General features: G+C 46.2%; 1 protein-coding gene and 2 long non-coding RNA genes across 16 annotated transcripts in view; 1 reads left to right on the top strand and 2 right to left on the bottom strand.

Moving 5' to 3' along the window:
* FAM193B (family with sequence similarity 193 member B) overlaps positions 1-2,213 on the bottom strand; it is a 32,089-nt gene extending 29,876 nt beyond the window's left edge. For 10 of the 14 annotated variants that reach the window (XR_003910111.1, XR_003910112.1, XR_003910113.1 and 7 more), the window contains exon 1: positions 1,903-2,213. Coding sequence is in view for 6 of the 14 variants with exons in the window: in XM_029942722.1 (XP_029798582.1) it covers positions 1,903-2,118 (216 nt within the window). In the remaining 8 variants the exon portion in view is untranslated. Of the gene's footprint in view, positions 1-843; positions 1,311-1,902 lie in introns of all 14 variants that reach the window. The other 4 variants (XM_029942729.1, XM_029942730.1, XM_029942731.1 and 1 more) reach the window with 2 other exon arrangements.
* LOC115294746 lies at positions 924-8,134 on the top strand. The gene is made up of 3 exons (XR_003910117.1): positions 924-1,301; positions 5,010-5,124; positions 8,060-8,134. It is a non-coding gene; the product is annotated as an uncharacterized LOC115294746 (long non-coding RNA).
* Positions 8,135-8,903: 769 nt separating this feature from the next.
* Positions 8,904-13,116, bottom strand: LOC115294745. Its single transcript, XR_003910116.1, has 3 exons — positions 12,801-13,116; positions 10,408-10,502; positions 8,904-9,139 (listed from the first exon to the last, which is right to left on the bottom strand). It is a non-coding gene; the product is annotated as an uncharacterized LOC115294745 (long non-coding RNA).
* Between the last annotated feature and the right edge of the window lie 1,111 nt (positions 13,117-14,227).

The following is a 14,227-nucleotide window of genomic DNA, read 5'->3' as shown; positions in this document are numbered from 1 at the left end:
GAACATGAGTGGTGGGAAGATTAGAAGTGTGGTATATAATGTGTCTGGCATGAATAAATTAATGAATTTGCAGGTCAGGCAGTGGAGTAGATAATGATGATTATAGCTCTTAGGAAAGCTGTGTCCTAAATAAAACTAAATGGTTAAGCTATTTTCCAAAATTTTGGCCATGAATACTATAACCTAAGTGGCAGGGGACCCTAAAGTATTGCTGGTCTGAATGGAAAGGAGAGAAAACAGCTCCCCTGGCTCTCCCTATCCTACCTCTCTCTTTTTGGATTCCCAGGGCGGCCCAGATTAGAGAAAAAGGAAAGCTAGATGGGGAAGCAGATTCAGGGTCTAAAGTCAGACCAGGCAAGGGTGGGGTCCAACCTGGGGAGTTGCATCCTTTGGAACCAGTCTCAGCCCCGGGGGTGGGGGGTTTGGGGGGTGGGGGTGAAGGTGGGGCTTCTGACACTCAATAAGTGGTGATATTTTCATTAATTAAAAATCTTAATGTGATCTGAAACACAAAGGAGACTAGCATCAAAACTAGGTTACAATAGCACAGGTTCTCAACGGATTCATTCTCTCTCTCATTTACCTAGTTATTTCTACTCAGTGTCAGCAAGGCCCAGGGCTAGGCATGGAGGATCAGAGATAGATGACATAGTCTGTGCCCCTGCGGAGTTCACAGTGCAGTGCCGGGAACAGATACATCAACAGAATGTCTCACTGAAGAATGGGGGGGTTCTACCAAAGGGAAGCACAGGGGGCTGTGTGCACAAAGGGGGCACCTGGCACAATTGGGAAGGTCAGGGAAGGCTTTCTGGCAATGATACCCCAAATGACATCCCCACTCACATGCACAATTCCAGAGATTCTACTAGAAGGCTGTCAAGAGCCATGCCTTCTGGCTGCACCAGCCTCCCAGAGTCCCCTGCTGCCCGACGCAGTGTCTGCAGAGCCAAACGCATCTTCCGCCACGCCTCATCCTCATCCGGCGCTGCATCCGACCCTCCAAGACTCCTGCAGGAGCCTGCCTTCCTTGGCAGGCTCAGCCAAAAGACCAACTCAAAACTCTTTTGTCAGAGCAAGCTTAGGGCGAGCCACCCAGCCCCAGGTGCCACAACCCTCCCAGAGCAACTGTGGCTCATGCCACCCCGGGCTCTCAGTGAACACTGGCAGGGTACCTCCCATTATCTCCTTTGCTGAAAAGAAAGTGACCTTCTTTCAGGAGGCAAGCTGGAAGCTTTGCGGAATCCTGCTACTTCTGCTCACTCTCAGCAGGATTCACCAAACCCAGAGATCTGAGGGTTGAGGTGGGCCACCTTGTGGGTCAGGGGTATAGAGGGAAGAAAGGGAAGGCTTTGCTAGGTTTTCACTTCAGTGCAGGAGCCCCACTAGTCTTCTGGGCTGCCCGACTGTCTGCTCTAACTGCTCTGCTGGGCAGGGAGAGGGGGCACACAGCTGCAGAGCGGGCAGTGGCTGCAGGCGGTGAGGGGGAAGGGTGGGGCCGTTCCCGGGGTTGGGGGAGAGGGCAGAGGCTGTAGCCTTCCGGGCCACAGCGCCCCAGGGTGCTCTGTGGGTAGGTGGTGGAGCAGGTGGGCCCAGAGGGAGAAGGGCATAGAGCTGGGCTGTGGCCTCAGGATCAGAGCCCAGTCCCGGTGTGGGTGGGTACTCGACCAGAAGGTCTAGCCACTGCTCCAGCCCGGAGACGGCGGGAGAGGGCAGGCAGCCTGGTCACAGGACAGGACGGGCCAAGCTTTGGCTTGGAGAGAAGGGTCCAGCCTCCACTCCCGCTTCGGGGGAGTAAGCCTCAGCCCCAGCCGGGAGAGGATGGACCATCCCCAAGCTCACCCCGGCCCCACTCCCGGGAGGTGAAAGTGCCGAAGCAGCCAGACTCGTCTCGCTCGCTCCTACCTGCGGTCCGGGCGCCAACTTGGGCTCGTCCTCCTCCCTGGGGCCGTGGCCGTGGTGGTCCGGCTCCGCGGGCGCCTCCAGGGGCCCTGAACCCGCTACTGCTTCCAGGCTCGGCGGCGGCGGGGGCTCGGGAGCCTGGGGCTTCTGTTGCCCCGCGGCTCGCACCCGCTCACGCCGACCCACGCCGCCGCTCGGCCTGCTCCGCCTCCGAGTCATGCCGCTGCTCGCGCCGATCCCTCGCTCCACACGCGTCGCCGCCGCCGCCGCCACCGCCGCCGCTCCCCTTGCAGGACAACAGCCAATATGGCGGCGCCCGGCTCCCCCCGTCTGCTGCTGCCAGCAGGTCATAGGGCGCGGCGGCTGCGCCGCCGCACTAGTTCCCGAGGCTGTCTGCGCCATTTTGAATAAGGTCACCACCTGAAGTTCTGTATGAGTGAGAACCTGGTGCACTCCCTGGATGCGACCTATGCCAGGGAAGGGTGGTTGCTGTGGTAACCGTGCTGCAAGGCCCTGGGCCTGTAATAACTGCCTGTTAAATGGATGAGCTAATTAATTAATTTCTAGAGTACTTTCACACCCACCATCTGACTTCTTGCACTCACACGAGGAGGCAGGTATGGTCGTTCCCATTTTGCAGCGGAGAAAATCGAGGCCACAAAAGGCAAAGTGGCTGCTCAACATCAGCCAATCGGAACTCATGGGCTCGTGGATGGTTTGAGGTGAAAGGGAATAGGGAATGGTCTGGTTCTTTATTTGCAAAGTATGGTCAACTGAGAGTCCAGCGTTCGTTGCTTGGAACAGCAGAGCTCAGACCTCCCTCCTGCCGCAGCCTGGTGGGGAAAGTGGATCGTTAAATACACAGCTAAAACCATTGTGATGGGATGAAAATGACTGGGGTACATTCTAGGTCAGTGTTTCCGCAAAGGTTTTACATGCAGAAGAGGATTTTGAGTGGTACACAAAGGAACACTTTAAAATGTAATCATATGGAAAACAATTTGACAATAAAATATTATAGGAAAAAATGTAATCATGGGGGCGCCTGGGTGGCTCAGTCGGTTAAGCGGCCGCCTTCCGCTCGGGTCATTATCTCACAGTTCGTGGGTTCGAGCCCCGCGTTGGGCTCTGTGCTGACAGCTAGCTCAGAGCCTAGAGCCTGCTTCCGGTTCGGTTCTGTGTCCCCTTCTCTCTCTGACCCTCCCTTGCTCGCGCTGTCTCTCTCTGTCTCTAAAAATAAATAAAAGACATAAAAAAATTGAAAATAAATAAATAAAATAAAAATGTAATCATGTATTTAATTGTTAACATGAGTTTCCCCTCCTTTCTGAATATATGAGACATGCACATGGTGCACATTTTTAGAAAAAATTTTGAGTGCAATCTCTCTCATGCCGGGGCTAGTGGTACCCTGAAACTATGTAGTGGTTATATGTAGAATTGCTCTTGATATCATTAAGGAGGTGGAATTATGACGTAAGCCTAAATTAATGGGAGCAAGGGCTATTTTGAGAAGAAGTGCTACAGGGTCCTGGAGCTTTCCTTAAGTCCCAGGAACCTAAATGAAAAATACTTCTTCTCAGGTGGCCAGGGTACCTCAGTTGGTTGAGCATTGACTCTTGATTTCTGCTCAGGTCACAGTCCCAGGGTCTGGATCAAGCTCCTGACTCATACTCCACGCTGAATGTGGAGCCTGCTTGGGATTCTCTTTCTCTCTCCCTCTGCCCTTCTCTCTCTCTCTCTCAAAAATGAAAAAGAAAATAGAAAAATGCTTCATCTCATTATAGGGATTAGTGCCATCATCAGAGAATTGAAGGATTTCCGGATGATTCCCCTGACATCAACATGACCTCTTAGTTTGGACAGAATAGAAGATAGATACTATTTTTCTCATTTATTTATTTTTATTGTGGTAAAATATGCCTGACATAAAACTTAATGATTTTAGCCATTAAAATTTTTAAGAGAGGATATGTGGGGGGGGGGTACGCAGAGAGAGGGAGGGAGACACAGAATCTGAAGCATGCCCCAAGCTCTGAGCTGTCAGCACAGAGCCAGACGTGGGGCTCGAACTCCCTAACGGTGAGATCATGACCTGATGAAGTCGAATCCTTAACCAACTTAGCCACCCAAGCACCCCCTAATCTCAGCTATTTTTAAGCATATAATTCAGTGGCATTGGGTATGTTCATATTGTGTGCAACCGTTATCACCATCCATCTCCAGAACTCTTTTCATCTTGCAAAACTGAAACTCTATACTTGTTAAATAATTACTCCTTATTCTCCGCTCCCACAGCAGCCTCTGGCAACCACCATTCTACTTAAAAACAACAACAACAAAAAACTCTTTTCCTCTACACCCCTGATAACTACTATCCTACTCTCTGTTATCATGGGTTCAGCTTTTTTTTTTTAATACTCCGCATATAAGTGAGATTATGCAATATTTGTCTTTTTGTGACTGGCTCATTTCACTTTTCAAAATGTCCTCCAGGTTCATCCATGTTGTTGCAAATGGTAGGATTTTCTTCTTATCCTCTTTCTCCTCCTCCTTCTTCTTTTAAAGTTTATTTATTGAGAGAGATAGAGCGTGTGCGCAGAGCCCACTCTAGGGCTGGAACTCAGGAACCATGAGATTGTGACCTGAGCCAAAATCAAGAGTTGGGAGCTTAATTGACTCAGCCACCCCAGGATGTTTTTCTTTTTTAAAGTTGAATAATATTCATTTATATATATTATATATATACTTTATACATATATGTATTTTAATACTTTTTTATATGTATTTCATTCATATATATGTATATATATGCATATGCTGCATTTTCTTTATTGATGGAGAAGATAAATGGTCTTGAAGAATGACAGAGCATTATGACAAACTTATTCTGGTAAGGACTCCAGTCGCAGGCGCTTTTTCAGAGTGGTCATTCTTGGCTCATGTGGGTGTGGTTGTTGGCCTCTAACAGACAACTGTAGGTCGAATAAGTGTTTTTTCTTCTATACTAAACCTCAGGAATAGTTTGTGTTCCTCTGTCAGGGGCAGCAGTAAAGCTTTACTGTTTTGCTTCAGAAATATGTCACTCTCTGAACACACTTGCTTTATAGGGATTTTTCACCAAATCACCATTCCACTGGCTATCAGGCTGATCTACTGTGACACTGATGACATCATTCTGATGGACCTTGAGAACAGAAAGTAGGAGATACCCTAGATGACTTGGTAAGCATGATGTGTGTGCTAGAAGGCAGATAATAAATCTCACAAATATACAGTGGTCTGTCCATTCAGTGCACTATCCAGGAGTCTGGGGTGTGTTGAGATATTCCCTATAAAATTAAAGACAAGTTGCTGTACATCATGCTCCCTATCACTAATAAAAGAGGTACAATACTTGGTGGCCTTCTTTAGATTTGGATGGTAAAATATACTGTACTTAGGTATATTACTTTTACCTATTACTGGGTCACTTGAAAGCTGTCAACTTTAGCGGGGACCATACAAAGAGAGAAGATTTTCCTGGATCAGGTTGCAGAATAAGTAGTCCTGCCTTTGGTCTTTATATTCAGGCATTGAATTTTGGAACAAAGTTACGCCCTCCTTCGGCAAAGAGCATCTCCTTTTGAGATGCTCCTGACTTGCTCCAGGAGTCTGGTGAAACTGCCTCCTGACCATGGCATACCAGGTTACCAGGTGACCTAAGCTACCATGTTATCTGATCTACCCAGCCAGCAGCACTCTATTACCAAGAGGAGTGACATACATGGCCTGGGTCCAAGCAAGCTCTAAAGGCTCATCTGAGCAAGGTGTTTACATTCTTCTCCTGCTACTGATATTCATGGTCTCATGGGTAATTGTTTATGATAAGTTGACTAAGGAAGAAAAATCTAAACCCCACTTTATGGATGGCTCTGCACAGTGTGCTGGCTTCAGCCAGAAGTGGATTACTGGGGTTTTTCAGACTTCCTCCAAGAGGGCCCAAGGGACCTAGAAAAGGGAAACGTGCCCAGAATCCCTGAAGTACAGGCATACTGATTCTGGCTTTGGATAATGGTTTGGTCTGTGGTCAGAGACTTGAATGGAAACACCAAAGGTTAGTGACAGTAAGTCTTGAGCAAGATAAATGTGCACAAACTGCCCAGAGTAGCTTCAGAGCATAAAATGATTTGTGTCTCAGGTGGACATTCACCAAAAGGGCCTCACTATGGAAGAGCCTATTCTACCTGGTAGGCAGTATGACACCTTCTGTGACTCTCAGGCAATCCCCATCCCTAGCCATTTTGGGATTTTCTCAGTGGGTTTATGACAAAATTGGCCCGGCAACATGGACTGCTCCCTCCCACAGCTGGCCTCCCATAATATGTGCTGAGTCCTCTGGTCAAGACACCAGCCTAAGGGGCGCCTGGGTGGCTTGGTTGAGCGTCCGACTTCGGCTCAGGTCATGATCTCACAGTTCATGGGTTTGAGCCCCACATTGGGCTCTGTGCTGGAATCTCAGAGCCTGGAGCCAGCTTCTGATTCTGTGTGTTCCTCTCTCTCTGCCCTTACCCTACTCATGATCTGTTTTTCTCTGTCTTGCAAAAATAAATGTTAAGAAAAAAAAAAAAAAGACACCAGCCTAAACCCCCAGTGTGTATCCTTATTTTGAGAAGACTGGCTACTATCTTCTGGTAGAGATTGCATTGGACTGTGTATTAGGTTTGGCCACCTGCTGTAACAAACCATTCCAAGATGTTAGGGATTTAATGCCATAATAGTTTAGTTCTTTTTCACGTCATAGTCCAGTGCCAGTCAAAGGGGATTTGCTTCATGCACTTATTCAGGGATCCAGTCTCCTCCAATCCTGTGGCTGTCCCTTCATCTAGGTTCTCTCCATTCAACTGGAGGATAGGGAAGAAGATAGAGTGAGGGTTGCATGGGAAGTTTTTATGAGCAATACCCAGAAATGACTATACATCATTTTTACTCACATTCTCTTGGTGAGATGCTAGCCATATGGCTCCACCTGATTGTAATCCATCCCCTCTTCCCGGGCAGCTGCTGATCTGCTATTTCTATGTATATTTTCCATTTCATATATTATGAACTGTTTTGCCTGAGTTCTCTCCCTCAGCATAATTATTTCATGACTCATCCATGTTGTGGTATGTATCCATAGCCCATCCATTCTCCCTGCTGAGTGGTGGTCCACTGTATGCAAGTGCCATAGTGAGCTTATCCATTCAACAGTGATGAGAAGTCACAACAAACATTTCTTGTACATTACATTAGCTTATTATGCCACTCTGAGAACTGGAAGAAAATATCTGAAAAAAATTTTTTTACATTTATTTATATTTGAGAGACTGAGAGAGATAGAATGTGGATGGGGGAGGGGCAGAGAGAGAAGGAGACACAGAATCTGAAGCAGGCTCCAGGCTCTGAGCAAGCTGTCAGCTCAGAACCTGACGTGGGGCCCAAACCCATGAGCTGTGAGATCAAGACATGAGCTAATTGGACGCTAATCAACTGAGCCACCCAGGTGCCCCTGGGAGAAAATATTTTTAAATCAAGTATATGTATACCGGAGCTACATCTTCTGCAACTCTGAATTTATATATACATATTTTTACATGCTAACTCAAAAATGTATGAAAGCAGGTCTAGATACCTACATGCACACAGCCTGTGCAGCCACTCAGGATGTCACTTTCAGAAGGGCTGTGAGCTTGGCTTAATGCCTTGCCTTTGTCTTCTTGAAAAATCTTTTAAATTTTATTAAGATTTTTAATTCCACTATAATTGACATACAGTTTGATATTAGTTTCAGTGTACAATATAGTGACTCAACAATTCTGTACATTACTCAGTGCTCATCATGATAACCTACTCTTTAATTCCCTTTAAAATCTTTTTTAAAAAGTGTTTATTCAGTTTTGAAGACAGAGCTGCAAGTGGAGGAGGAGTAGAGAGAGAGGGAAAGACAGGATCCGAAGCAGGCTCCAGGTTCCGAGCTGTCAGCCCAGAGCCTGACGAAATGCGAGATCATGATCTGGGCTGAAGTCAGACCCTTAACCAATTGAATCATCCAGATGCCCCAATCTCCTTGAAATTCTTAAGATTTGAGTAAGGGGCCTACATTTTCATTTTGCACTGAGTATTACAATTTATTTTACAGGTCCCATGTAAGAGACTGTGTAATTTTTCAAACTGCTTTCAAGCAATCAAAAGTTTGAGGGCGACTGACTTCATCACTCAGGTCTGTAAGGGCTTGGGCATGGAATACAAAATCCAGGATGGTTTGCCAGTTCTACCTTGTGATTTACTTTCCCTCCTACCCAATGTGGTGGGTACAGAACTAATTGCTTGAGTGAAGAAGAGGGGACATTTTAAGGACAGTGCAAAGTAGATTATCACATGAGCAGTTACTGAGCGTCACCCAGCTCACCATCCTCATCCTGGCCACTTCTGGGAAGAAGTGGTTCCACCAAAGGAAAGCAGATCAGGGCCCCTTCCTCCCCTTGAGTCCTGTAGTTGGGCCTCAGGCTAACTAAGGACTTCCTTAGCACTTTTTGAGGGAGGTAGCCAATTCTTCTTCCCTCTCCTTCAACCCTCCTCCCTCTAGACTTGAGAATGGGCTCGCACCTTTGGGCAGGACAGTCTGAGGCTGGCTCTCCCCACTTACCCCAAGAGAGAAAGGAGGTTTAGAGAAGAAATAAGGCTGGAGAGGATGAGAGCTAGGGTCCAGTGTGAAAGATCTTGAAACCTAGGGTGAGATTTAGACCTTCTGTGAGGGTGGTGGAGCCTAGGCACAAGGGAAGAATGAAACAGGGGAGTCCAGATGAGGCACTCTGGGAGGGGAAGTGTGTTCCTCTGACCTTTTTCAGGCCCTAGAAGCCCCACTGTTACAGTGACTCTAATACAGTCTGAATGGTACAATTCTAACATGTTTTTTCTAGGTAGTAAATAGAAAATGTCTTTAAGTAGGTTGATTTATTAGAGCAACTGGTTGTTGTTCCTAATCATTAATTGAGTGGGTAAGAACAATTGAACCTGTTACAAGGCCATGAGAGGAGAACACCAGGGGGAGGAAGGAGAACTTTGCAGACTAGCCTGGGGTGTTTGGGAAATAAATCTCTTAAAGGGAGAAGAAACTTTCTCCTCCTCACCACCCCATCATCCATATGACCTCCAAGTCTTGTTGATTCTGCTTTCAAAACATCCATTTCAGCAAGGAGGAATCTGTTCATAAATTCACCTGTGCAAGAAATATAATTAAAGTATTTTTTATAACTCAACTTAATTTCTATTTTGAACTCCCATTCTGTTGAAGTGGCAGAAACTTAATCTCAGCTAATTGAGGGTTTTACCCCTTTCCTGGAGGTTGTGTTTAGGGTCCTAGAGCCTTATCTAATACTTGGGTGTAAGTGTGTAAGTGTGTGTGTGTGTGTGTGTGTGTGTGTGTGTGTGTGTGTGTGTGTGTGTTGGGGGATCTAGTTCTCAATGTCATCTGTCTACACAGACATTCATGGAAATGTCATTGGTTCTGCTGGTTGCTGCTGAGACCTGGCTGTTCTCACTCACATCTGCTAGGCACTCCAGCTCTCTTCCTGCCGCGGGCTACTCTTGCCGTGGGAATCTTGCTGAGGTTAGCTAAGGCCCTTTTTTGCCTAGACGTGCCTTGGAGCCTTCTCTATGACAGGTGTTGCTGCTTCCCAGGGTAAAGTTCCTCTCTACTCCTGGGTTTTCTGTCTTGTACTCCAGTCCCTGTGTACTCTCATCGCTTCCCTCCATCATCCTCTTCTGCACTCCCTTTTCTCCAGACCTCAGAAGCTCTTGTTTTGGGGTCTCTAGAGGACCCCCAATAGGTGGCACTGTCTTCCTGACTATGGTTCTAAACATACTACAGAATGAAACAAAGGAGAGGCGGTGAAGGCCAGGACATTGCCTTACTGCTGACAAAGGCCATGGTGGAGCATTTTGCTCAGTGTGGGCAACTGAACCCCTGAGCTGTGCACACACTGCCCCCCCGTCCCGCAGTCATGGCAGTGCTTGGCTGAGTGGGCCTCCCTCCCAGAGCCCCTGAAGGGGCAGTGGATGCGGCAGATCCTAAGAGGAACAAGAGCAGAGCTGAGCAGAGCATGCACTGTATTCTTCCCAAATACATTAATCAGATGAGTTTTTCTCTCAGTCAAAAAGTATCCTGTAGGCAGAGCCTCTTCTCCTGGGCCAGTTCTCCCTGCCTCCTCTTGCTCATGATTTTCTTAGAACTTTCCAGCTACGTCTGAGCTTTCTCTCCTTGTCCCTAAGTGCTTTTTGAAATCAAATCCAGTAATACTTAACATTTTAAAAATAAGACTAAGAAAACACCAACAACAGACAAATGTAGACAGATTTCTATAATGAATCCCTTGCAGCCATCACTCAGCTCCCACAGTTATCAACTCATGGCCAATCTTGATTCATCTAAAACCACCCCCATCCCCCAGCTCCTGTATTATATGAAACATGCCCAATACATCATACCAGAATGACTTTTTTCTGTCTTGTCACATCCCACTCTTGGGGGGCGATGATCATATCCTGGACTAGCTATTTGAAAGGGGCTGGGGGATGAATTACTAGAAAAAAGACAAACAAAGGGTCACGTTATAAAAACATTATCCTGCCATAGCAGTAAGGCTGTTTTCATTTTCCTTACCGTTGTTGGAGTTCAGGACTCATCACTTGTCTCTGGTAACAACCTCCTAATTAGTCTCCTTTTTGCTTCTCTCCTTCTGGATTACTGGTGTTTCTTCAAGTGATGATTCACATCAGAATCACTTGGAAAATATTAAAATGCAGATCCCTGGGCCTCTCTCCAGCCCAGTTGAATCACACTCTTTGAGTATGGGTTCCAGGTGTGTTTTACAAGCAGGCTGGATGATTTTGATCCACACCCATCATGAAAACTGCTGCTCCAATTCAGCCTCCATGCTGTCCCCAGATTGTCTTGAAATACCAAGTCTGACTATGTCTCCCCAGCTTAGGACCACCCAGGAGTCCCCCAGCCCCCACAGGGTAAGTTACAAGTCCCCAAGCCTTTTATTTGGGGGCTATCATGAGCTGGCTTTTGCCTATAGTGCCTCTATCTTCACCACTGTTTTTCCTTGAACCCTGGGTTTCAGCCTTTCAACCCCATCTTACAACCTTGATGTGCTCAACACCATATTCTCTCCTTTACTCCTCTTGGATCTGATAAACTTGTACTGACCATTCAAGGACCAGTCCAAAGGTCTCTTCCTTGAAGCCATCTGTGACTCACTCTTCTGTAAATTGTAGGCTTGGGACTCAAACAGACTTGGATTTCAGTCCAAGCGCCACCACTTACTGGCTATGTGACATCAAGAAAGGCCTCGATTTCTCTGAGACTCAGTCTTATCATATAGAGAATGGGGATAAAACTAGTGTCTCATGAGATTGTGACATATAAACCAAGACCTTAGCACTCTAGGGAGGCAAAACTTCACCTCCATCCTTTTTGGGTCTCCAGCTGGGCCACAGAACTAAATTGACACAGGACAGATTAATAAGTATATAGATTTTCACATGTGCATGGGAGCCCCTACAAGAAAATGAAGACCCACAGAAGTGGCCAGGCCTAAGTGTTTATATAGTAGGTTGAACAAAGAGAGAGAATTGTGGGAAAGTAACTAAAATGGTGAGACTAAAGATAAGAATTATTTTAACAAAATCTATTTGTACAGATACCTCTTGGCCTCAGCTCCCTGTTTCTGGTGATAATAACATTTCTCTACTCCTAGTATAGAGAGACCATCTTTCACATGGGAGTTTTAGCTCCTGCTTTCAGGAAGTAAAGGGAAGGTCAGAATTCCTTTCTTGTACCTGCTGTTTTTCAAGTGACTTTAGCTCAATAATCCTTATGCCAAAGAGGCATGTTTTGGGGATGGCGTATTCTGCTCCCTTCAGCACAGAGCCTGGCATATATAGTAGGATGTTTGTAAACAAAAGTGTCCCAAAAAGATCTTGGCCAAGAGAGAATTAAAGACCAGGCCATATTGAATTACTGTGATAACTAATATAGTCTTCCCTGTCAGAAGTTGGCTAATACAGGGATTTATCATGGAAGCAACAATGAGGTCATCACCATTCTGTCGGACAAAAATAGCTCCACTGTATTTCATTCTGACTCTTAAGTTTGTCCCTCCAGTCCCTGCCACCCACTGCGGTAGAGACAATTTTCTAATAGTATGATAATGTAATTCTGGATTTTAATAATTTCCTTTTCTAAAGTGGCATTCCATGTCTGCTTTTGACCTGTTTTATTGTTTTCAAATTCTCTGCAGACACAGAAATAGTCAAACTGAAGTAATAGGAAGAATTCTTCTACATCCCTGGAAATGAGGAGGAGTCTCATCTGCACTCCTGAAAATACATGTTTGTGGTAGGAAACCACTCAGATTAGGGCAGAGTATGGACGGGGAGTCTTCAGGAGGCAGCCTGCTCTCTCACTCCCTAGTCTCACTGTTATTTCTTGGCTTCAAGTGCGGACAGCAGATGAGAGGACTAGAGATGTAAGATCCAATGGGCTTGGAGCCCACACCCAGGGACCCGAGTCTGTGGGGAGTGAGAATCCTACATTGCTCATATCCACAATGCCCATGACTTTAGCTTCTTGACAAGTAGTTAATTCAGGGTGGCTTCCAGGTAGCCACACAGTGGGTATGTGATGAAAGCTTCTACCCAGGATGCAGGCAATAAGGGGCGTGTCTGCAGAGAATTTAAAAATAACAACACCAGTTAAAAGTTGGCCTGTAAGAAAGTGGCTTCTTCAGAGTAGTCAGTTGGCAAGGAGGACTATTTAATAACAAGTTATACCAAACCTTAGTGGCTTAAAACAAAAATAGATGTTATCTCACATCATTTCTCTGTGGGTCAGGGATTTGGAGTAGCTTAGCTGGGTATTCTGGCCCAGAGTCTATCATGAGGTGCAGTCAAGATGTCACTCAGGGCCACATCATATGAAGGCTATGATGGGGCTGGAAGATCTTCTCCCAAGATGGAGCCAAGATGGCTCATCACCTGGCTGTTGGAAGGAGCTTTGGTTCTTTACCATCTGGGCCTCTTCACAAGGCTAGTGAAATGTCCTCTTGACTTGGTGGCTGGTTTCCCTCAGGTAAGTGATCCAAGTGATAGCAAGGCAGAAGTACAATGCCTTTATGACCCAGCCTTGGAAGTCACATGTTCTCATTTCTGCAGCATCCTATTGGTTGCACAGATCAACACTGTTCAGTGTGAAAAGGGACTACACAGGACCATGAATACCAGCAAGGAAGAACCATTAGGGGTCATCTTGGAGGCTGGCTGCCACAGGGCTGCTGTTTCATGCATCCTTGGATTATCAAGATGGAGGAGAAAAGAAGAGGAACCTCCACTCCAAACACAAAGTATTATATGAAATGTAGACACATTCAGTTTGAGAAGAAGGAAGAGGCATCTTCAGGGTTGAGAGAAAGAGGCACATCTTGTAGCAAGGGAGCCTTGAAAGCCTATGAGCAACAATGAGTAAATGAACTTTAGGAGATGGAGTTCATACCTAACCCCATGATACCACAGGATATATCCAGTCTCTAGGCAACAACTTAGTGCACAACAACCTTGACCTACATGGTGTCATACTGATCTACTAAATGGATGACATCATGCTGATAGGAAAAGCTTAGATTCCTCCCCATCCCCCTCCCGCCCAACAAAAAGTTGTGTGTCTTTTACTGTTCCTATTAATTGCCTTGGGGACCTACTCACCATCTCAAGAATGTCTTCCTTCCCATGGTAGTTCCACAACTTGGTCACCATGATCAGTTTTGGGTGAAGGTGTTTACAGGATAGGACCCTGGAAAGCTTGAGGAATCTCCAGAAGCACCTTGATTTCTCTGGCTATTGTTACTTTTAGAGCCCCACTGCATGGCCAGAGTACACTAGGGGTGGGGAAGTCTGTTCTGGTGTAGCTAGAATGCCTTTAGACCTTCAGAATGCTGGGTCTCTGCCACTATCGCTCAGATGGTTATCGCTGTGGCTCTGGGAGGGAGAGAGCAGTGGGTCCAGGAATTTGGCTCACCCTGGCCATCTTCTTGAGGAGAGAAGCAGTTCTTCTTCATTAGAGCCTCCAGAGACTCTGATTTGGGCTGGACCACTTGAATTTGGGGCACTTCTTTTCCTCTGTTCCAAAGCCCACTCTCATTTTCTATCCCAGAGGTGGTACATCCCTTGATGAGATGAGAGGAAGCTAATCTGGCTACATTCTTTTCTGTAGATAAGTCTTTGCAGTTAGTTACAAGGATGACAA

Source organism: Suricata suricatta, chromosome 6, assembly GCF_006229205.1.
Source record: "Suricata suricatta isolate VVHF042 chromosome 6, meerkat_22Aug2017_6uvM2_HiC, whole genome shotgun sequence".
NCBI classification, from domain to species: Eukaryota; Metazoa; Chordata; class Mammalia; order Carnivora; family Herpestidae; genus Suricata; species Suricata suricatta.
Note: the sequence above shows the minus strand (reverse complement) of the source record. Positions and strands in the feature narration are given on the sequence as shown.